Here is a 20751-nt window from a genome sequence, read left to right on the forward strand (position 1 = left end):
TTTGCTTGCGCAGCTCACTAGGCTTTCATCAGACAATATGGCCCCCTCGACTCATAAGCAGTGGACTGTCCAGAACAAGGAGGATGGTTTCAACGCCCTCAAATTCGCCGAAGCGCCTGTCCCCAAGGTCGGCGAGAATGAGGTCTTGGTGAAGTTTCACGCTGCCTCGCTCAACTACCGCGACCTGATCATTCCCCAGGTATGCCGTCATGATATGGGACCAGTCACTGCTTTTTGCTATCGTACCTTCAGCTAATGATCTGGACTGCTGCAGGGATCCTACCCCTTCGCTCTCAGCTTCCCAGTTGTACCTGGCTCCGACGGTGCCGGTGAGGTGGTCGAGACGGGCTCCAAAGTCTCCCAGTTCAAGAAAGGAGACAAGGTGGTCACTCTCTTCAACCAGCTGCATCAGTACGATCCCATCGACTCCAAAGGCACCAGCTCCGGCCTGGGTGGAGTAATCGATGGCACCCTCCGTGAATATGGAGTCTTCAACGAGAACGGCCTCGTCCGAGCCCCCAGAAACTTGAACTACATCGAGTCCAGCACGCTCTCCTGCGCCGCGCTCACGAGCTGGAACGCTCTGTATGGTATTAGACCTCTGCTGCCCGGACAAACCGTGTTGGTACAGGGAACTGGCGGTGTCAGCATGTTCGCATTGCAGGTAGGTGGTTCAGCCCGAGCATGACATCTCCCAGCGAACTAACCACGGGAGATCTAGTTTGCCAAAGCCGCTGGTGCCACAGTTATTGCCACCACCTCATCGGACGAGAAGGCCAAGAAGTTGAAGCAGCTGGGCGCTGACCACATCATCAACTACAAGACCCAGCCCAACTGGGGTGAGGTTGCCCGCAGCCTTACTCCCGACAACGTTGGTGTCGATCACATTGTTGAGGTTGGCGGCAGCGGTACCCTGGAGCAGAGCTTCAAGTGCATCAAGTTCGAGGGTGTGATCAGCATCATTGGATTTGTGGGAGGTGTCGACCCTAAGTCGCAGCCCCCCGTGCTTGCTACCTTGAGCAACATCTGTACGGTGCGGGGTATTTATGTTGGCAGTAAAGCCATGATGAACGATATGGTCAAGGCGATTGAGGCTAATGACATCCATCCGGTGGTGGACGAGCAGGTCTTCACTCTCGAGAAGACCAAGGAGGCCTATGAGTACATGGTAAGTCGATTATCAATTGATCTGACTGTGGTTGAAAAGTCACTAATGAGAGCAACAGTGGGCCCAGAAGCACTTCGGCAAGTTGGCCATTAAGATCGAGTAAATGAGAGAGAGCCAAGCCAAAGACCATAAGTAATGGAGACACGAGTGTATGAGTACAGACGTACATAGACAATGACAGTTATTGTGTAATACAGCGATGAAATTGTTGGCAATGAGATGCATTGATACCTTAGGTAAGGATAGAGTGGGAGGAGGAGCTCGAAGCTCATTGGGAGGGGGAAGGAATCCCCTCACCCGCGCGTGGCCACCTCATCATTACATCCAATGACTTTCTCCACCTCCGCTGCCTCCACAGTTCACTCCCAATTCATTCTCCCTCCATTCTCTTTCATGGATCCAAACATTTTTATTCTTTGGACTCACTGGACACTACTATTTCCATGCTTGATTGTGACTTAGCCACGGTCTTCATTACTACCTCTTCTACAATACAATTTCAGCTGTCATAGTACCCGATGCAGTCCGATACCAGATATAGATCGACTCTTCCTATCTGCGGGCCTGATCGCAAGTATATCAAGAAGTCCCAGGTTAAATTCACCCGGCCAGCCCAGATGAGTCTGTTCGCTCGAGTAACAAGCTACCCCCCCTTGGGTCAGATAACATGTCTCAAGAGCGCTGAGCCGGTAAGCCTCTACCGGAAACACTATGATCACTGCTCGAGACACTAATGGGAAGATAGCTTCGCTTCACAGTAGTCCTCGAGTCCAGTACTACATTCCCCATCCAACCATGGGAGGTGCACGTATGGCACAATATCACTGAGAGCACCGAATGGACAGCACTGCCGCTCCAGAGATGCGACTCCTCCGTCGCACCGCTCCTCAACAGCAATGCAGAGGAGTACCACTACTTCCGTAACGTCTTCTCCGGGGAAATTGGCCCGCCTGAAAACCCGGGTCATGCTCAATTCACCGTGAGGTACCGGGTCAACTCCGATGCGGAATGGCAATGGGTCAACCAGCAGCAACACATCAGCGACGGAGAGCTTCTCTTTCCCGCCCAGACGCCAACCTTTGACTTAGAAGAGCCGGCGCCGGCGACGGATTTCGCCAAGTACTTCAAAAGCCTCTCCTCATACGTCGCGATTCAGCCGCGCAGGAGCGAAGCGCCCGGGTCCAACCTCTGGCACGTCACGGGGCCGGTCACTGCCGCGCGCGAGGGACAGTCGGGCCTCACGAACCTGTCGCTCGGGGTGCCCGCCTCCGTGGCGCGGTATTTTGCCCTGGTGCGGATCTGGAGCCCGTGGCTGGGGCCACGGCATGGGAAGGGGAGCTTCACGTTGAGTGAAGATGCGATTCTGTGTTCGTTTCTGCGGACGGATGGGGTGCATGTGGTTCTCTTGGCCGTGTCGGGGGTGGACGATGTCCTGACATTGTTTGGTTCTGGGGAGGACGGGGCGGTGGTGGTCAAGGCCAAGAATGATAGCACACAAGCCGCCAGGTTTCAGATCCTGGCTGCAGCTGCGCACGATTTCGAGGTGGCGATGAGTGCCGTGATCTACGAGGCTCGGAAGTTAACCCGCCCGTACGCCGAGCCGGCTGAATCCAGCCGAGTGCCAACCCCGGTGTCTCCACCTGGAGATGATATCGTGGTGGTCGAGAAGGATAAGGATGTCAAAGCCCAGTGGCTGGCGGAATGGTACGATGGTCTGACGTATTGTACCTGGAACGGCCTGGGCCAGGACCTGACAGAGGAGAAGATCCTTAGTGGGCTGGATTCCTTGAAATCGCACGGCATTAAGATAGCCAATCTGATCATCGATGATAACTGGCAGACATTAGACAAGGGCGACTCTCAGTTCACCCGAGGTTGGAAACAGTTTGAAGGAAACCCGGATGCTTTCCCCAAGGGCTTCAAGCAGACTATCCAGAAGATTCGGACCACTCATCCGAACATCCATCATATCGCAGTGTGGCATGCCATGTTGGGGTACTGGGGCGGCATCTCGCCCGATGGTGAATTGGCAAAGCTGTATAAGACAAAGCGAATAGAGATCACAGACCCGGCAGCGGGAGGTCCGATTGTGCACGCCTTCGAGCGGGGGTCGCTACTAGCCATCGACCCCGACGACATTCAACGATTCTTCGACGACTTCTACAACTATCTCGCCTCGGTGGGAGTTGATTCGGTCAAGGCCGACGCGCAATTCTTCCTCGACCTGATCAAAGACCCCGCCGACCGCAAGCGGTTCATGAATTCGTATCTCGATGCATGGTCCATCTCGACCCTGAAGCACTTCAGCACCCGGGCGATCTCGTGCATGTCGATGATCCCCCAGGCAATCTTCCACTCCCAGCTGCCTACCAACAAACCGACGATCCCGCTCCGCAACTCGGACGACTTTTTCCCCAACATCGAGGCCTCCCACCCGTGGCACGTATTCTGCAACGCCCACAACGCTCTGCTGACGCGGTACCTGAACGTCGTGCCGGACTGGGACATGTTCCAAACCAGCCACCCCTACGCGGGCTTCCACGCCGCCGCGCGCTGCGTCTCCGGCGGCCCGATCTACATCACCGACGAGCCGGGCAAGCACAACCTCGGCCTCATCGACCAGATGACCGCGCCGACCATCCACGGCGCGACCGTCATCCTCCGGCCCGGGCTGGTCGGCCGCACGCTAGACGTCTACCACGACTACAACGAAGGCCACGTGCTGCGCGTCGGCACATACACGGGCTGGGCCCGCACCGGCAGCGGCATTTTGGGACTCTTCAACATCTCCAGCGCAGACAGAACCTCCATCATCCACCTCCGCGACTTCCCGGGCATCCACCCCGACTCGACGGGCGAATACATCGTCCGCGCCCACACCAGCGGCAAGATCGCCGAAACCCTGCAGGTCTCCGACGCGAAAGCCCTGGTCTCCGTCGAAGTCAAGCACAGGGGCTGGGAGATCCTCACCGCGTACCCGACGCACGCCTTCTCCCTGACCCCGCATAACACATCCCCGTCCTCAACCGTCGCAAACCCATCAACACCAACAAGAACTACGAAAGTGGCCGTCCTCGGCCTTCTCGGCAAAATGACCGGCGCCGCCGCACTCGCCAACTCGGACGTCTACATCGAAAACAACGGCCGGCTCCGCGCGGACATCAGCCTCAAGGCGCTCGGCACATTGGGGGTGTATTTCTCGGATCTGCCAAGGTGGGACATCGATGGGAACTTCATGGTGACGATTCTGGGGAAGCCGGTGCCGCGGAAGACGGTGTGGAAGATGGGGGCTGCGGAGGAGGGGGATCGAGGTGATGGTGATGGCGACGGGGATGGGAAGGACGGTGCCAGGGTTCTGGCGGTGGATGTGTTGGCGGCGTATAAGGAGATGGGCTTGCGGCCGGGATGGAGTAATGAGGTTTTGGTAGAGATCTTTGTGCGGTGAGTAGCACTCATGAGTCTGGTTTCTTCATCAGATGGGAAGCGTGCATGTGTGTGTGGAAGTAGGCCTGGCTTTGGGACTTCTCAGAGATGACCCAGATGAAAGTTCAAGAAGTTCAAGCGGCTGTAGTAGGATGAGATGAGAAGAGAGATTATATTCATAGCATTCTGACGCAATCAAGTAAACAAAGCGTAATCATCATCATTAAGGAGCCCACTGGGCCTGCAAAGCAGAGCAGATATCGCCACCAAGCACCCAACCTTAACCCGACAAAAACACGAAGACAAACGATAAAAAATCCAGCACCCCGCCATTTCGAACCAAGACAGTCGACTGTGCCCAAAATACTTCAATAATCACCCGTCGGAATCCCCCCGGCCAAAGGAACATGCTGCCCATGGAACCCGAACGCCACCGGCCCGTCGACCCTCGCCTTCCCCAGCACGGACAGATCCCGCGCATCCAGACACAGCAGATAACTCTTGCCGGAATGCCCATCCAACACCACGCTCAGCAACACCCCATCATCCTCGTTCGTGCCCTGCGGGTCCGCCACGAAGATCGGTTCCCCGGGGGAATGCGCATGCTGGACCCAGATCTGCGGGGTCTCCGGGTGGTCGTTGTCGAGTTTCATGATGCAGTCGAAGAAGGTGGACTCGCCGCGGGCGCCGATGGAGTAGGTGTACCGGTTCTTGCGGGTGACGAAGCTAGGGTTGAGGGTGGGGAGCTCGGGGGAGATGGGTTTGCAGGTGGTGCGTTCGAGGATTGCTTTTTGTGGGTGAGGGTTTGGGGATGCGGGAGCGGGGATGAGCGGGAGGCGGAAGCGGGCGACGGTGGAGCGAGTGGTGTCGGTGCGGCCGGGGGCGCTGAGGCGGGCTTTGGCGGGGCTGGTGTTGGAGAGCAGGTTTTCGTAGTACAGGGAGAAGAGGAAGTCGAGGTTGTCGAACATGACGAGGTCCGCGACGATGTCGATGTCTTCTCCGCTGCTGCTGCTGCTGGAGGCGGACGGTTCCTGCCAGGCGTTGATGCTGTGGAAGCAGAAGAAGGGCGGGCCGGTGTATGTGCCAACCAGGCCCTGGCTGCCCTGGCGATCGATGACATACCACATTGAGGGCTTGGTGGGGTCGAATGGCTCTATCGCGTCGAGAACGCTGTGGACGGGGGTGTCGAAGACCGAGACGTCCAGATGCGCGTTCCACACGCAGATGATCACGTAGTCTTCGGTGAGGAAGAGGGAGTGCAGGTAGGCGGGCGTGGCGGGGAAGGTCGCCAGGATCGTGGTCTCGCCGGTGGATGCGGAGGTGCGGAAGACGCGATACGTGGGTTCCGGGCTGTGTGTGAGGTTGTAGTTGAAGACATCGCCGGTTTTGGGGTCTGAGCGGGCGTGCGCGGCGGCCCTTTCGCCCGTGAGGTCGGGATGGAGGTTCTGCTGGCGGGCGAGACCGAGGGGCTCCAGGGTGACGGGGTCTAGCTGCTTGAAGATGTTGTAGTCGGTCTTGGCCCACAGGGTCTTGATCCCCGTCGACGTGTCCCAGCGGTCACTGGTTTCAGTCCCCAGGCCGGGCATATTGACCGACAAAGTGACCCCAACGTTCACGGCGGCGGGGTGAGGGGGAGTCGACTGGCTGGCTGGCTCGTATTCGGTTTGAACCTTGTCATAGACGGCTTTGCAGGGATCGCGCTTCTGGCCGAAGGTGGTCGGTTTTAGGCTCCCTGACTTGCGGGTTTCTTCGATCAGGTGGTCTACCGAGAAGCGAGAGTTGTAGTAGACTCGCAGGGGGTGGTCGGCATCAGAGGCGACGAGCTGAAAGCGATGGGTTTGACTGTATCCATCGAACCAGTAGCTGAGTTCGACCGTCTCCCCCTGCTCAGTGTCGACTTTGTAACTTCCTGGCCCGGTGCGGTACAGCGTGCCAGCCGTGTAGGCAGGAATGATACCCTCCACTGGGAGTTCGACGGGGTCTTTGACTTCGTAATTGGCATCGAACTGGAGTATCATTAGTCTCAGCCGTTGATCTCTAAGTAGAGGCTCTTACGCCTTGAACGTTGGGCCAATTGTTGAAGTGGTCTTCAGCCTGAGTTTTCTGGGTGGTGGTCATGTTTGCTCGGGATTTGCTTGAATAGATCGGATTGTTTAAGATATGCCTGTGCTAAGAAGCAGGAGCTGTTGAGGACCAAGTAAGCCGCATCTCTGCTGAAGGAGATGGGTTCTTATATATGCCTGGTGAAGGCGAAGAGGTGGAGGGATCCCGCTGATAGAGTTGGTGGAGGAATCCCGGAAATAGCGTAGTTATAGTTTACTTGCTTACTTCCATCTCTTTGTAGTTCTGTTTGCATGGATCGGACCCCGGCGGGATTCCCCCACATTTCCCCGCCACTGCTGACGCCGACATTTCCAACTCTCTTTCACCATTCACCATAACTGTGTTCTCGACTACTTTTGGCCAAGTAAGGCACCAAAAGGTCTTACCGGTTTCAGTCAAGTTGAATTGCCGACCCTGTCAGTCTACATACATAGCTTCAGCATGACCGCACGATCCAGATCCGCGGAGACACAAGATCCACCCACCAAATGGAGCTGCGCCTCCTGCGATGCAATATTCCAACGGATTGACCACTACAAGCGCCACATCACTTCCCGTACGGTTTCCTTGCCTCCACCTCTAGCACAAAGTATTTCTTTGTTGACCGACAGCAGATAGCGCAGACAAACCGTATCAGTGTTCCTTCTGCGCCTCTCGCTACAGACGAGGGTGAGCCCGCTTCTTTTATGAGTTTTCATCTCATCTCGCACTCGAGCTCACTATTAATGAACACAGCGACGTCCTTCGTCGACACTGGAAGACCTGTCCCGCGCGCCATCAGGCCGGGTATGCGATCCCAGAGCCCCGAACAGGCGGCAAAGAACGACATGCATGCGATGCATGTGCGCGTCTGAAAAAGGCTTGTGATGGGGGGAACCCGTGTCTAGAATGTGGGATCAAGGGAAGAGAAGAGTGCACCTACCGGCGGGTTGATGAGAGTAGTGAAGGGACGGTCGTGCAGAGCGAACGACTTCCAGAACCGCAGCTGGGCTCCGGGTCCGGAGAGGATCCCGCTGCCCTGCCATGGACTTTAGGCCCGGGGAGCTTTTACTCGCTGGACGCTGCGAAAGAAAGTACCTATCGGTACTTGAAGTGACTGAATGGGGGGCGTTACTTATCACGCTTGGGCGGGTTGATGATACCCAAAACATGTATTGCAGAATGCGCTTAACCCCGGGCACCCCAGGACGGGCTGTCACGGGGTTAGGGCTTGCAACCCTGCCCAAGACGGCTTCAGGGAGGAGACTGTCCTTGCCGGTGAATACATGCCCTGCTGGCGGACCCGCTCGGACTGCGGCGAGTCAATTGGCCAGTCTATTGCTGCCCACGAAAAGGGTTTGAGGAACAATGCCAAAAGCAAGTACACGCTACGAAGCTAGGATCCTAGCCGTGCAGCTTTGCAATGCTCTCAGTGACACACTCTCAGAGCCTGTGAGCAACCTTGTGAGAGAAGCATCCAGGAGAAGGAGGAGTACCGATGGAGATGTGAGGTTGCCTCTCTCCGTTTCTCTTTTGTGATCGAGGCACAGGTAGTGGCCCTAAAGCTACTTCTTCTGGAACTTATGAGGTAGGCATTCTAAGAATCTCGGAAAAACTTTGCAAATGAAGTAATGGGATATGCTGCATGACCGGGTAGAAGCCCCCTTCCCTACAAAGTGGTGACGCCAGTCCCCATGCCGTGTTTTATGTTTCTGCATAAGGCTTTATTCAAACACATAATACTGATGCATTGGATACTCGAACAAAGGAGCTATTCTATACGTGGACATGATGGAAGAATGCATTGGATGAAATCCAAATGAGCCTGGGTCTAGTCTACGCCATGAATATCAGAATGTGAAAACAGCTCCCACTAGAAAAAAAACACTTCATTCCACTGTTCCACTCCTGTTGCAAGACTCAACAATAAATTAACTACACGACATAAAACAATTGGTCTGCCCCTGCGTCCCCAACGAGTCCAGATACGGGTCCGGCCGGCGCAGGTAATCCGCCAGGAAATTGGCGCAGTGGGCAACATGGCCCGAATCCGCCAGCATGGTATCCACCCGATCCCCTCGCTTGTAAACATCATGACCGCGCCGAAGCAGATAGAGGCAGTGCACCAGATGCTCGCGGGTCACCGTGAAGTAGTACCCCTGCTCGTTGTTCCCGACCTCGGTGTAATCCTTCATCGGGTGCTGCATCTCGTGGTCGTAGTAGTACTGGAAGGGCTTGCCGTCGTTGAAGGTTGCAAATTCCTCGGAGTAGTCATGGGGGCAGTCCTTGTGCAGCCAGCAGGCGGACAAAGGATCGTACGAGCAGCCCAAACTGGTAGCCTCGGCGGTGGAGTTGCCGCAGGAGAGCGTGGTGTGGCGGTTCGTGGAGAAGCACTGTCGCTGGCCGTTGATGATCGACGAGGACGACGAGAGCTTCACGACGAGGACCTGGCGGAACGGCTCGATGGTAATGGCCGCGATGACGGCGAGCACGAGCAGAACCAGGACCAGGAGAAGGCCTGAGATCGTGATGGCCGTCAGATTCCGCTTGAGGAATTGCTGGATCGAGTGCCGGCGGCGCGAGCCAGGCCCGATTATGGTGGTGGTGGTGCCATCGCCGCTGTTCTCCGTCTTGGGAACAGGCTCGTAGTTGTGGTGGTGAGGGAAGATCTTGTCCATCGCCATTGATCTCGTGCTGCTACTTGAAGTACAGCATCTCACGACTTTCTACCCTTGCGGTCATTCAGCCAAGGCCTTCTTTGGGAAGTAACGGCATTTGGTATCTATTTGTATGTGAGAGTGACTTGGAGAAGATGACGAAGACAGGCCTCAATAAGCACCGTTAAGGACTGAGAATGGTGATCAATAGAGGGGGCGAAGACAAAGAGCACAGATCTTGGCAGCAGGAACTGGTTGAGCTTACCGAGATCAGACTGGGACTCGGGAGAATGGCACGCCTGCCTAATCGAGCCCGAACAAAGACACACCTCAGTGGACACACGCGGGAATTCCCGCAGTCAACCTGAATCAACCTACTCTCTACTTGTCAACAACCACTGCTTAGAACTTCATTAAACACTATTGCGGACTTTTATTATCATCTGACAGCCATTATGACAAGGCTGCGAACGCTCCCCCTCTTCTCAATTATGAGTTGTTGCCCGTCACGGCCCCCCATATATACGCAGCCCAACTGCCCAGCGTGAGCAGCAACAAGGCTGTGAAACACCCGATCGAGATGCGTTTGCTCCGCTCGTAATGCTCGACGAGGTGGTGCTGCTGTAGCATCGCGAAGAACTCCGCGCCCAAAGCATGACGCTTCTTCCGTGACCATTGCAGGGGCGCCAGATCCCTACCCACATAGGATCCGATCAGGAGAACAATTGAGACGATGGCGCAGCAGACCGCCAGGAAGAGATAGACCCGCACGGCGCGATGGTAGGAATCGTTATCGGCATCCTGAAGGGCACCAGTGATGATACCAATGATAATGGTCATGCTGGAAAAAAAAGGGGGTTAGAGGACACTCTGTTTGGAGAACGTTGAGAAACGTACGCATTGTTCATCGTCACTTTCAGGGAGTACGCAGACCCAAACACTGACTGATGCCAGAGAGTGGTACGGATACCGTCGATGATAGAGGTCGGTCCCAACGACACCGCAACGGCATAAATACCAAACGCCGCGGCAGTTCCCTGCTTCGCTGAGGCGTAGTTGACCAGGATCATACTGATGAACATTCCGAGACCGCACACGCACACTATCATCTGTCTTAGTGGGGACACCCATGGCCAAACTTTGGAAGGACTTGACTCACAGACTGAGGCTCGGTGACCGAGGATATCAATGAAAACGCCTAGGCAAGGAACAAGGAAGAAGCCTAGACCATATTAGAAGATGCCATCTTAAGACCGAGCCAAACACATACCAGCATATTGAGCCAAAGCGCTGTACCAGCCAGCTTTGATGGCGTCGACATTGAATCTCTTCTCGGCCAATTCCGTCGCATTGGAGCTGAAGACACTGGCGGTACTGGTTTGGAACATCGAAAAGGCCATCACGGCCCAGAACATCCAAGGCAACTGGAACATCTTCCGGATCTCGAACTTCTTATTCTTCTCCACCAATTCTTCCTGGGTCGCCTTGTCTTCGCGACCACGGTAGTGCTTCTCGCAGTAGCGGTTGAATATCCAGAAGAACACGGTGGCTGCGTTCGTGAAGAGATTCATGAAGACAGAGGTCCAGAACACCCAGGCAAAATTGCCAGTATTCTACTGACGGTTAGATCAATGGAGCTCCAAGAGTTGCAGGGCACATACCTTGGCAATCACGTTTGCGGTGGACTTGCCGACAAATCCTCCAATCTAGTCAAAGTTAGCTTTGATGAGTCCAACGTGGTGTGGGCGCATGATTCAATACCTTTCCAATGGCGAGCTCGAATCCAAGCGTGGAAGCAAATCCGTTGCTGGGCGGAAACCAAGAGGAGAACATTTTGTATTGTGCTGTCTGGGTCGCAATGTCGCCAAGTGCGAGGATGATTCTTCCGCCGACCATGAATCTAAATGAGCGCACTGTGGTAGCAGCAGCCACCAGAATGGAACCAATGGTATACACGACATTTCCATAAACGATCATCCCTGGCAGCAAGTTAGTGTCATTGCGTTAGTGGAGGGGATCAGCAAACATACGAGCACCACCAACTCGATCCGTGACAATGCCGCCTGCGAGAAGCAGAAGGGTAGCCATGAAGTTCTCACTAGCTTCGAGAAGGGAGAATTGGGTGTTGGTCACATGCATTTGCTTTACAATCTGTCAGTAAAGCAATGATCTACCCTGGCTAGGACAACAAACCTTCTTGATTGTGCTCTTCATGGCACCGGTAACACCGCTGCTCCAGTGGGAGCCAAAGCTGATGCAAGAGATAATAACGACAGCAATCAGCTTCGCGGCCAGAGGTGGTGGTCGCCTTCTATCGACATCATTTGTACGAGGGCTCTTGGACGATTGCAAGGATGAGGTAGTCTCCGGCTCCTCAGAGACCACCTGAGGTGTGTCCTTTTCTACTCCCATTTTGCAGACAGACAGACAATCTGTGTTCTGGATGAGAAAGTGAATGTGAATGTGAGAAGATCAGCGCAATCGAAGGTGCGGGCAGACCCTGGTCGTGAGTCCATCTTTATATGGCATGAGACGTCCAGACCACTTTCTTCCTGAAAGCTCCCGGTATTTCGCCGCTTGGAGGTCATCCAGCCAAGACACGTTTAATTAGATTAGATTTTCTGGCAATCATCCGATTCTCGGGCCCTGATTTCCAGGGAGGGGAGCTTCCACACTTTTTTTGTTGTTTGGTGTCTTGGCTGTGCCAACGTTGTCGTATAGTCTCCGCCGAGAAACATGGTGATTGGGCAGGACTCAGATCTTGGCATCGATTGATAAGATTGATAGGACCCACTTACGGACAGTGTCCGAGAAGGTGAGCAGGTTCAGCACCGTTCGAGAAGATCCTTCACCTGTTGGTCTGGGTTTGTCTCACTTATCGGAGGTCGGAGGACTTAGGGCTTTGACATCCGCACCACGGCCACGTATCTTTCAGAAAAGCTTTCACCGGGAATCGAGTTTTCCATGCTTGAGCAGACATTGTCACTTTCGTTCCAGAGAGCAGCCTTGTCAGAGGGCTTGCCATCCGGCCGATTGTACATTCCTGGCCGGGCACACCACACAAGAATGGCAGAGGGCCACTTCTAGCTATCACATTATCGGCGAGAAGGCAATTAAGTCGGAGCATGGCTTCCGCCCTCGTCCAACACGTCTGAACCAGGACGTCATCAGAAGCTGGTACATGTCGAACATAAGTGCCACCCACATGCACGAGCAGCACCGAACTACAGACCCCAAAGGGTACTTTGTGTGTCAGCGTTAAGTAAAGTGATTGTCCCAGCTTCATTGACATCCCTGTTCGCCGCGACAGCCTGCTTGGCTTTGAGCAAACCAAACAACCAGCCTCTACAGCGGCTCCGTGACTGCACCGTAGCACAAACATGTGGAATCTGCTCACTTATCGGAGCAGAGATACGTACGCAGTCAGGACTACCTTCGAAGAAATGCTTGGCTCGGAGACATAGAGCCAGAGCCAGACCCCTTCAGCTCCACATCGGCCAAATCAATTCCGATCTCTCCCGTTAAGCTTCACGCAAACCGCATATCGTCGGGTAGGTAGCTGGGATTGCTGGTCATTCCCACGTGTTGGCTGCTCAAAGGGACGGGCCCGCTCACCGGCCGCAGTTCCATGGTAGCCCGGTCCTCCGCTGCCAGTATAAGGGTGGGTATCGCCACGCTGTCCGCGGAGTTGTTTTTGAAGAATTTGTGCCTCCGCGGAGCTACTCAGACTGAGGGTTTTGATGTGGCCTACGGTGCTGGAGAAAGTACTTAAGCTAAGCTAGCAAATTATGGAAGGAATAGGACAAGGATCTAGGGTTGATAAATATTGGCTTCGTTGTTCGCGTGCGGTGGTGGGTGCAAAGAAGACATATCTCCAAAAAAAAGTCTCCGCCACCCATCATGCAACCTGGAATAGATCTCGAAGGATCACTTCCACCCAAGATGGGAATGTGGCAATCTGATCTCGCAGTGGAGTTGGCTGGCCAAACAGTTTCTCACATCCCAGGGATGTCAGACTTCCAAGCTAGCGTACATAAGGTTTCTGATACGAAGCTACGGGTTAAGCTTATCGACTCGAAAAAGATTTCCCAGCAGGGGTTTTAAGCTTGAATGTTACTCCCTCGTGGCACCTGCCTTGATTGAGCCTATACTTGAGGCTACCCGGGCTAACTGTCGAAGGATTGATCTTCACAAAAAGAGGTGGGGAGCAAGGGGAGATAATTTCCATGCCATCGGTCCCTGGCCCTCGCAAGGTCGTCATGAAAGTGGCATAGCGGGAGGAGTCCACTGGTGGATCAGGTGGAGCATGGAATGAAAAGTGGGCTCGGAATTTCTTGATGCGGCTTATCTTTTACTTTAGCCAAGAGCTACTCTTCAACAATAGAGTCGCAGTATGATATCCTAGCTAGACTGGAGCCCCAAACCTCTTCCTCTCCTCGCCTCGCAGCCCATCAAAGATTTCTAGATATCACCTCCCCATCCACCCGCCATCCACAACGACCACACTCCCCGAAACATAGCCACTCGCCCGCCCCGCCGCCAGCCAAACGGTCACCCCCTTGAAATCCTCCGGGCTCGCCCACCGTCCCGCCGGGATCCGATCCAGAATACTTCTTGAGCGGTCTGCGTCATTCAGCAGCGCGGTATTCATCTCCGTCGCCACATACCCCGGCGCGACGGCGTTGACGCGCACCCCGCGCGCCGCCCACTCGTTGCTCAGCGCCTTAGTCAGCTGCGCCACCCCGCCCTTGGCGGCCGCGTAGGCGGGCACCGTCAGCCCGCCCTGGAAGGAGACCAGCGAGGCGACGTTGATGATTGCGCCGCGCTGGCCGTGCGCGTCCGGGTCCCGGGTCAGCATGTACCGGCCGACGTCGCGGCAGAGCGTGAAAATCGTGCTCAGGTTGGTCTGCAGGACGGCGTCCCAGTCGGCGTCGGGGAAGAGGTGGCTGGCGTGCCGGCGTTGGATGCCCGCGCAGTTGATCAGGATGTTGATGTCGTGGCCGTCGGCCAGGATGCGCGGGATCAGGGCGGTGATCGAGGCGCGGCAGGAGAGGTCGGCGGTGTAGATTGTTGCTTTGCGGGCGAGGGATTCGATTTGGTTTTTTGTGGTGAGGTTCGTGGGGTCGCGCTTTGGGGGGGGGGGGGGTGGGTTGGGGATTGGGGGGGGGGGGGGGGGGGGGGGAAGGGGGGGGAAAAAAAAAAAAAAAAAAAAAAAAAAAAAAAAAAAAAAAGGAAGAAGATGATGTCGCTGCCGGCTTCGGCGAGGGCAAGGGCCATTTGTTGGCCTATGCCTCGTGTGCCCCCTGTTACTAAGGCGGTGCTGTTTTGGAGGGAGAAGAGGTCCATTGTTGAAAGGGAATTGTATAGGATGAGGGATGGTGGAGTACTCGGGCAGAGCGGGACAGGGACTGAGTAAATAGTATTGCTACTAAATATGTCGAAGAACAATGCGGGGGAACCCCCACGTCTTGTTCTCCCTTCCCCACAAGTTGATACTTAGACTACCGCCACTAACATCCACTCAGCTGCACACTCACCACTCACGGATCCCTCCATCAGGACCATAGAACTCCTTCGGCAGCCACGGCTCAGTTTCCTGACTGATCTTCCGGACCAACTCCTCGTTAATCTCAATCCCCAGTCCTGGCCCCTTCGGCACCGACACGTATCCTCCCTCGATATCAAACACCGACGCATCCGCCAGATAGCTAGTCAGATCGATATCCCCTGCTTCGATATTATAATGCATCCCAAGGGACATCTCCTGAATCACAAAGTTGGGGATGGAGGTGGCGACCTGCATCGACGCCGCCAGGGCGATCGGACCTGCGCGGAAATCGAGTTAGCACACATCTCCTAAATCCACCCCAAGAAAAAGCCAACTCACCCAAAGGACAATGCGGCGCAATCGCCACATCGTACGTCTCCGCCATCGTCGCAATACGCTTCGTCTCCGAAATGCCCCCCGCGTGCGCAATATCCGGCTGCAGGATGTCGACCGACGCGTCCTCCAGAAACCGCTTGGCGTCCCACCGCGTGTACAGGCGCTCGCCGAGCGCGATGGGTATGCTGGTCTGTTGCGAGAGCTGCTTTATGGCCTCCGGGTGCTCCACCAGCAGGGGCTCTTCGATGAACAAGGGGCGGTACGGCTCGAGGGCTTTGGCCAGCTGCTTGGCCATGGGGCGGTGCAGACGGCCGTGGAAGTCCAGCCCTGCGTCCAGGCCCAGGGCTTTCACCTGTTTAATGCGCTCGATGCACGAGTCCAGGATGGCGGGCGAGTCCAGCCAGTTGACGTCCTCGGTGGCGTTCATTTTGACGCATTTCAGGCCTTGCTCGATACGCGCCTTTCTGCGGGTTGTTAGGTGATGATCCAGAAGGAAGCTCGGGTTTGGGGGGCCAAGGGTTGACGCACGCAGCAATCTCCACGTCACTGGGTCGGTCGCCTCCGATCCAGGCGTAGACCTGGATCTTGTTGCGGACTTTGCCGCCTAGCAGCTGATGCACAGGCACGCCCAGTCGGCGGCCTTTGAGATCCCACAGGGCGATGTCGATTCCGGACAGCGCGGACATGAACACGGGACCACCGCGGTAGAATCCTAATCGCCAGATGGTTTGCCAGATATGCTCGATGTCGCTGCAAATAATGAGCTTGGTTCATTTGCGAAAGTGGGCGAACATACTCTGCCTCATAGCCAATCACTCGTGCGATGATCTCATCCAGGGCGCCTTCCACGGCCAGTGTGTGTCCCTCAAGTGTGGCCTCGCCCCATCCGAATTGACCCTCATCATCGGTGATCTTCACAAACAGCCAACGGGGCTTGACTCGGAAGTATTCAATCGACTTGATGCGCGCCATTTTGGTGTGTATGTACAGTACCATCAGGTGAATTGCCAAAGGTCTCCCGTCGCATTCTACAACTACCCATTTATATACGCAGCATGACGAGCTACTTCCACAAACCCTTTCTTCCCCACGCTTACCCCCGCGTGGGGGTGGACAGAACTATATAGTCTGGGGTATTCATAAGATGCACTATCACACCCGCATCATTGGCGGAGGCCGAGCGCTGATCCTTGACCCCCCACTCCCGCACATGCACTTTCCCCTCACCCCGCTTTCTGGCACTCTCAGTACACGTACCGGAAATTCAAGTTCTGCTTATCCGTGAGGTCACTGAAAGCCGTCTGGTCGCGGTCCCATGCCGTGGGGTCTCCGTGCTGCTGCGCTGCATCCCGTCGCCGATTTTCCCACGCCAGCATGATCCGCAAAATCACCACCAGCGCAATCTCAATTAAGTTGGACACGATCATCGACCAGATCCCCAGCTGGTACCGTGGTGCTTGGTCTGACTTGTAGAAGAACGGACCGGCGATGTTTCCCGCACACACTCCGAGAAAGATCATCGCGTTGGTGACGACCTTCTTCGTGTGACCGGCAATGTTGGCGGTCAAGATGGAAAGAATGAGAACGAAGGAGGCGTTGTACGACCCGGTTAAGTAGTAGCAGATCAACCGACCGACGCGGTTATCTTCAGCAAGGAAGCAGAGTCCGAATGCACCTGCAACATTGGGGAGGAGGAAAAGGATGGTCACGATGCAGCGGTTGTTGGGCGGCAGGCGATCGTTGGTGTACACGCTGAGGAGGATCATGAGGGCTATAAACACGCCGTAGGGAATTTGCATCAAGGTCGTCACCACTGCAATTGTCAGACTCATGCCTTTTATTGTTATAGCGTCCCGCCGAGCTTACAGGTCGAAAAGCCGAATCCGGAAATGATCAAGGTCCCGAAATTGGAGATTCCGCCATTGGGGATGTTGCCAGAGAGCCCCAGCAGCAGGAACGCCCACACTTTCCAGTCGAGCAGCGCCTCTAGGACCTGCGCCGGCTTGAGGATCTTGTTCTCCACGCCTGTCTGGTTGTCGCGGAGCCTCTCCACCGCCAACCGTCTTTCCCGTGGGGAGAAATTGCGCGCCGTCACCGGGGAGTCGGGCAGCAGGATCAAGATGACGATGCCCCAGGCGGTGCATAACGCGCCGATGATGAGGAACTCGTACTTCCACGAGGACAGAGCCCCCTGGATGTGCCCGATGCCATACCCCAGCAATCCTCCGAGGGCAATGCCGAGTCCGTTGGCAGTGTACCACAGCCCGATGCGGATGGGCTGCTGGCGTCTCGTGTAGAACATGCTCGTGATCAACATGAAGGCAGGATCACTGGTATGATGTTAGCCGCAGCATGACGAGTCCAGGGATGCTGTTACTTACCTGCATGCCTCCGCAGCCCCCGAGATGACTCGCAGCACAACGAGCTGTGTGAAGTTCTTCGCCGCAGCTGGAAGAGCGAGTATGAGTAGAGATATTTTGATTTTAGGGAACCAAGTTTCTACCACGAACCCTGTAGCATGAGGAAGACGCCCCATAGTATGATGTTCACGCCAAGATATTTGGCCACGGGGAACTTCTGGAGAAGAAAGTTGGTAGGGATGGCCCAGACGAGGAAGCCGAAGTAAAACACTGACGAAAGCCAGGAGTATTGCTGGCCGGACAGGTGTAGATCTTCCTTGATGCCGAAGATGGCCGCATAGGAGAGGGTGGTTTTGTCGATCTAGTTATGATATTAGTGATGACCCTAGTGATTCATGCTGGTCAGTCGGGTTGAACGAAATGCGCACATAGTAGAAGGCATAGCAGACGGACAGACAAGGCAGGATTGCCCAGTCTATCTTCCTCTCCAGCCGCTTGAGTTCGGCTGCGTCGACGGATTGCAGTTCATCGCCCGTGGCAAAGAATGCCAGGGCTGTATCGCCGTGTTGAATGTTGCTGATCTTGCCATCGTCTTGGTTGTCCTCGATGTGTAGGGATGAGGGCTTGGGAGCAGCGTTGGGCGTCGAGATTTCCGCAGACATGTTGGTCTGCATCTGTGTCTGTGTCCACGGTGGAGTCTGAGAGGATCGTGGATATCCTGTTGCAGTTCCAGATCCTCTTTACCCCAGGTTCTGATGTATGAGGCACAGTGCTCTCCCCCACCCCCTCAGACAATAGCCGTTAGCGTGGGGGAAATGCAGGGATGTTGACTGTTGACCCCGGGGGTTTTTCTCCGCGTTTGCCTCGGCGCGAAATCCGAGCTTCCTGTGGCGCTCATCTCCCTGCTGTTGTTATCGTCCTACTTCTTAATCTCCTTGACCTGTCTTGACTGCTTCTCAAGGTCAAACAACGATTGCATGCAATGACATTCCTTACACGCGAGGAAATCGAGAGACATTCATCTCGCCAGTCATGCTGGGTTGCCATCCATGGCTCTGTTTACGATGTGACCGGTGAGCCAGGAGCCAGCACCACACTGCTCTGCAGTCAGGAAGTGCACAGTGACTGATGCGACGCACCACAGATTTCATTGACGAACACCCCGGCGGTCCGCAAGTAATCCTCCGCTGTGCCGGCAAGGACGCAACAGCAGACTTCGACTCCGTCCACGACAAGTCCCTCCTCACCGAGGCCCTTGAACCATCATGCTTGAAAGGCACAATCCAGCCCGGCACACTCTCAGCCCCATCCCCATCTTCACCACCGCCATCATCACCCTCACCGCCCAGCCCCTTACCCAAGATAGTAGCCACCAAAACCACAGCCCCCGCCCCTCCCCTCTCCACCCTCATCAACCTCCACGACTTCGAAAAAGTCGCCCACCAACACCTTTCCCCTCACGCATGGGCCTACTACGCCTCCGGCGCCGACGACGAGCACAGCAAGCACGCCAACGCCAAAGCCTACCGCAAAGTCTCGCTACGCCCGCGCATCCTCCGCAGCATCCGGGCCGGCGTCGACACCCGCACCACCATCTTAGGTCAGAAGGTCTCGCTGCCGGTGTACATGAGTCCCACCGGGATCGCCAAGCTGGCGCACCCGGACGCCGAATGCGCCCTGGCGGCGGCGGCGGGCCACGAGGGGCTGGCCCAGGTGCTGGCCAACGGGGCGAGCATGCCCATCGAGAGAGTGCGCGCGGCGCGCACGAACCCCCAGCATCAGCCGCTGTTTGCGCAGCTGTACGTCAACAAAGATAGACGGAAGTCGGTGGAGACGGTCCGGAGGGCGGTGGAGGCGGGGGCTTGCGGGGTTTGGGTGACGGTCGATTCGCCGGTTGTGGGGAAACGGGAGATGGATGAGAGGTTGAATTTGGAGGTGCAGGTATGTTTACTCTTGCCTTCTTGGGGGGGAGGGGGGATAGCTGGGGAGGTGGAAAGATGCTGATGGGATAGGGGAGGGACAGGCACGAGACTCGTCCGCCCGAGGCCAGGGCGTCGCAAAGACCATGGCTAGTTCTATCTCGCCGTTCATCGACTGGGAGATTCTGACCTGGTTACGCAACCTCACCGACTTGCCGATTGTGATTAAGGGGATCCAGTGCGTTGAGGATGCGGTGTTGGCGTACCAGCGGGGAGTGCAGGGGATCGTTCTCTCGAATCATGGGGGGAGGTCGCAGGATACGTGAGTTTCTCCTCCTCACTTCTCTTCCTGCATCTACCGATTCAGAATCACTAATGATAAGTTGGAGGTCAGCGCTCAACCTCCACTCGTCACCTTGCTTGAGATCCGCAGACACGCGCCCTATTTGATTGGAAGCCGGATGCAGATCTTCGTGGACGGCGGGATTCGTCGTGGGACCGATGTCCTCAAGGCGCTGGCGCTGGGCGCATCGGCTGTTGGGCTTGGACGGCCGTTCCTCTACGGTCTCGCGGCAGGGTACGGCGAGGAGGGGGTGCGCCGCGTGATTGCTATCCTGCGGCAGGAGATCGAGGCGAATATGGTGTTCTTGGGCGTGACGAAGCTGGCGGAGTTGGGGCCTCATCTGCTGAATGCGACGCGGTTGGAGAGAGATGTGGTTGGTGAGGTGAAGTTGTAGTTTGGTATGTGGTAAGTACCACTGCAATCCACATATAGAACCGAGGTAGGGATTCAGGAATTTGCTGAGAACCAGGATGGATCTATCAATCAATCTATTGTGATCAGAAATTCTCCGAATGGAACAGTGCGGAAGATCATCCTTTCCTCCCCAACAATCCATGATACCATCCCAAACAAATGTGTTCGTACACTAAACAGAGCAACTACTCAGGGCTCTCACACAAACATAGCCCTTTGGTACAGTACAGTACCTCCGCAGAGGGAAGGGAGGGATCATCAAGCATAAAGTTATTCTTTTTTCCCGCAGAGGGCTGTGTGTCACTGTGTTCGAAATTCTCGGGGACCTGGCGATAGGACCCCCGATCCACAATTATCAACTGAACTGTACGGTCCGCCGTGTCCTGTTATTAATTAATCTGTTAATCGGCCTTTTCTTTCTTGATCGTCCCGGGAACAATGCGACTCTCACCTCTCGGCCCAAGAATCCTCGTATCTATATACGCGCAGTGTCAAGGACAG

At 55.5% G+C, this 20751-nt stretch overlaps 11 protein-coding genes across 11 annotated transcripts; 4 read left to right on the forward strand and 7 right to left on the reverse strand.

Moving 5' to 3' along the window:
- Positions 1-37: 37 nt before the first annotated feature.
- Positions 38-1271, forward strand: BO95DRAFT_448675 (zinc-dependent alcohol dehydrogenase family protein; the record flags this gene model as incomplete). Its single annotated transcript, XM_025587896.1, has 4 exons — positions 38-199; positions 275-664; positions 722-1168; positions 1227-1271. The coding sequence occupies 4 exons, from the start codon at positions 38-40 to the stop codon at positions 1269-1271; spliced, it is 1044 nt and encodes a 347-aa protein (XP_025447889.1).
- A 49-nt stretch (positions 1272-1320) lies between these two features.
- Positions 1321-4775, forward strand: BO95DRAFT_437526 (putative raffinose synthase protein Sip1). Its single transcript, XM_025585293.1, has 2 exons — positions 1321-1857; positions 1914-4775. Exons 1-2 carry the CDS (start codon positions 1687-1689, stop codon positions 4611-4613), a joined length of 2871 nt encoding a protein of 956 aa, XP_025447890.1. The 5' UTR covers positions 1321-1686; the 3' UTR covers positions 4614-4775.
- On the reverse strand, positions 4772-6874 carry BO95DRAFT_377892 (carotenoid oxygenase family protein). The gene is made up of 2 exons (XM_025583287.1): positions 6647-6874; positions 4772-6597 (listed from the first exon to the last, which is right to left on the reverse strand). The coding sequence occupies exons 1-2, from the start codon at positions 6707-6709 to the stop codon at positions 4960-4962; spliced, it is 1701 nt and encodes a 566-aa protein (XP_025447891.1). The 5' UTR covers positions 6710-6874; the 3' UTR covers positions 4772-4959.
- Positions 6875-6964: 90 nt separating this feature from the next.
- On the forward strand, positions 6965-7916 carry BO95DRAFT_1419 (uncharacterized protein). Its single transcript, XM_025580587.1, has 3 exons — positions 6965-7250; positions 7309-7363; positions 7430-7916. The coding sequence occupies exons 1-3, from the start codon at positions 7136-7138 to the stop codon at positions 7788-7790; spliced, it is 531 nt and encodes a 176-aa protein (XP_025447892.1). The 5' UTR covers positions 6965-7135; the 3' UTR covers positions 7791-7916.
- Positions 7917-8545: 629 nt separating this feature from the next.
- Positions 8546-9565, reverse strand: BO95DRAFT_477843 (uncharacterized protein). Its single transcript, XM_025590007.1, has one exon. It carries the CDS (start codon positions 9355-9357, stop codon positions 8605-8607), a length of 753 nt encoding a protein of 250 aa, XP_025447893.1. The 5' UTR covers positions 9358-9565; the 3' UTR covers positions 8546-8604.
- Positions 9566-9819: 254 nt separating this feature from the next.
- On the reverse strand, positions 9820-11742 carry BO95DRAFT_349960 (putative MFS transporter; the record flags this gene model as incomplete). Its single annotated transcript, XM_025582020.1, has 8 exons — positions 9820-10171; positions 10198-10432; positions 10490-10552; positions 10601-10943; positions 10992-11036; positions 11092-11309; positions 11361-11472; positions 11524-11742. 8 exons carry the CDS (start codon positions 11740-11742, stop codon positions 9820-9822), a joined length of 1587 nt encoding a protein of 528 aa, XP_025447894.1.
- Positions 11743-11973: 231 nt separating this feature from the next.
- Positions 11974-12971, reverse strand: BO95DRAFT_1456 (uncharacterized protein). Its single transcript, XM_025580601.1, has one exon. The coding sequence runs from the start codon at positions 12710-12712 to the stop codon at positions 12206-12208; it is 507 nt and encodes a 168-aa protein (XP_025447895.1). The 5' UTR covers positions 12713-12971; the 3' UTR covers positions 11974-12205.
- An 815-nt stretch (positions 12972-13786) lies between these two features.
- Positions 13787-14676, reverse strand: BO95DRAFT_469673 (2-deoxy-D-gluconate 3-dehydrogenase; the record flags this gene model as incomplete). The annotated part of the gene is made up of 2 exons (XM_025589458.1): positions 13787-14458; positions 14641-14676. 2 exons carry the CDS (start codon positions 14674-14676, stop codon positions 13799-13801), a joined length of 696 nt encoding a protein of 231 aa, XP_025447896.1. The 3' UTR covers positions 13787-13798.
- A 93-nt stretch (positions 14677-14769) lies between these two features.
- On the reverse strand, positions 14770-16633 carry BO95DRAFT_486943 (D-galactonate dehydratase). Its single transcript, XM_025590473.1, has 4 exons — positions 16011-16633; positions 15743-15964; positions 15218-15678; positions 14770-15156 (listed from the first exon to the last, which is right to left on the reverse strand). Exons 1-4 carry the CDS (start codon positions 16208-16210, stop codon positions 14864-14866), a joined length of 1176 nt encoding a protein of 391 aa, XP_025447897.1. The 5' UTR covers positions 16211-16633; the 3' UTR covers positions 14770-14863.
- On the reverse strand, positions 16276-18314 carry BO95DRAFT_437533 (MFS allantoate transporter). Its single transcript, XM_025585294.1, has 5 exons — positions 18003-18314; positions 17725-17935; positions 17596-17662; positions 17081-17544; positions 16276-17027 (listed from the first exon to the last, which is right to left on the reverse strand). The coding sequence occupies exons 1-5, from the start codon at positions 18234-18236 to the stop codon at positions 16459-16461; spliced, it is 1545 nt and encodes a 514-aa protein (XP_025447898.1). The 5' UTR covers positions 18237-18314; the 3' UTR covers positions 16276-16458.
- Positions 18315-18472: 158 nt separating this feature from the next.
- BO95DRAFT_402320 (FMN-dependent alpha-hydroxy acid dehydrogenase) lies at positions 18473-20230 on the forward strand (the record flags this gene model as incomplete). The annotated part of the gene is made up of 4 exons (XM_025583885.1): positions 18473-18647; positions 18719-19515; positions 19598-19815; positions 19861-20230. Exons 1-4 carry the CDS (start codon positions 18557-18559, stop codon positions 20228-20230), a joined length of 1476 nt encoding a protein of 491 aa, XP_025447899.1. The 5' UTR covers positions 18473-18556.
- Between the last annotated feature and the right edge of the window lie 521 nt (positions 20231-20751).

This window comes from Aspergillus brunneoviolaceus (assembly GCF_003184695.1).
Source record: "Aspergillus brunneoviolaceus CBS 621.78 unplaced genomic scaffold BO95scaffold_1, whole genome shotgun sequence".
NCBI classification, from domain to species: domain Eukaryota; kingdom Fungi; phylum Ascomycota; class Eurotiomycetes; order Eurotiales; family Aspergillaceae; genus Aspergillus; species Aspergillus brunneoviolaceus.

Excerpts from the sequence above, each read along its gene's own strand:
- BO95DRAFT_486943 (XM_025590473.1), bottom strand. The coding sequence starts at position 16,210 with ATGGTACTGTACATACACACCAAAATGGCGCGCATCAAGTCGATTGAA. Across the intron at positions 15,679-15,742 it reads AGTGACGTGGAGATTGCTGC|AAAGGCGCGTATCGAGCAAG; the intron begins GTGCGTCAACCC and ends AACAACCCGCAG. Across the intron at positions 15,157-15,217 it reads TGCGCCGCATTGTCCTTTGG|GTCCGATCGCCCTGGCGGCG; the intron begins GTGAGTTGGCTT and ends ATTTCCGCGCAG.
- BO95DRAFT_1419 (XM_025580587.1), top strand. The coding sequence starts at position 7,136 with ATGACCGCACGATCCAGATCCGCGGAGACACAAGATCCACCCACCAAA. Across the intron at positions 7,251-7,308 it reads CAAGCGCCACATCACTTCCC|ATAGCGCAGACAAACCGTAT; the intron begins GTACGGTTTCCT and ends GACCGACAGCAG. Across the intron at positions 7,364-7,429 it reads GCCTCTCGCTACAGACGAGG|CGACGTCCTTCGTCGACACT; the intron begins GTGAGCCCGCTT and ends TAATGAACACAG.
- BO95DRAFT_377892 (XM_025583287.1), bottom strand. The coding sequence starts at position 6,709 with ATGACCACCACCCAGAAAACTCAGGCTGAAGACCACTTCAACAATTGG. Across the intron at positions 6,598-6,646 it reads ATTGGCCCAACGTTCAAGGC|TTCGATGCCAATTACGAAGT; the intron begins GTAAGAGCCTCT and ends ATGATACTCCAG.
- BO95DRAFT_1456 (XM_025580601.1), bottom strand. The coding sequence starts at position 12,712 with ATGTTTGTGCTACGGTGCAGTCACGGAGCCGCTGTAGAGGCTGGTTGT.
- BO95DRAFT_437533 (XM_025585294.1), bottom strand. The coding sequence starts at position 18,236 with ATGTCTGCGGAAATCTCGACGCCCAACGCTGCTCCCAAGCCCTCATCC. Across the intron at positions 17,663-17,724 it reads CGTCTTCCTCATGCTACAGG|CTGCGGCGAAGAACTTCACA; the intron begins GTTCGTGGTAGA and ends TCGCTCTTCCAG. Across the intron at positions 17,545-17,595 it reads GGGGCTGCGGAGGCATGCAG|TGATCCTGCCTTCATGTTGA; the intron begins GTAAGTAACAGC and ends ACATCATACCAG.
- BO95DRAFT_477843 (XM_025590007.1), bottom strand. The coding sequence starts at position 9,357 with ATGGCGATGGACAAGATCTTCCCTCACCACCACAACTACGAGCCTGTT.
- BO95DRAFT_437526 (XM_025585293.1), top strand. The coding sequence starts at position 1,687 with ATGCAGTCCGATACCAGATATAGATCGACTCTTCCTATCTGCGGGCCT. Across the intron at positions 1,858-1,913 it reads GTCTCAAGAGCGCTGAGCCG|CTTCGCTTCACAGTAGTCCT; the intron begins GTAAGCCTCTAC and ends ATGGGAAGATAG.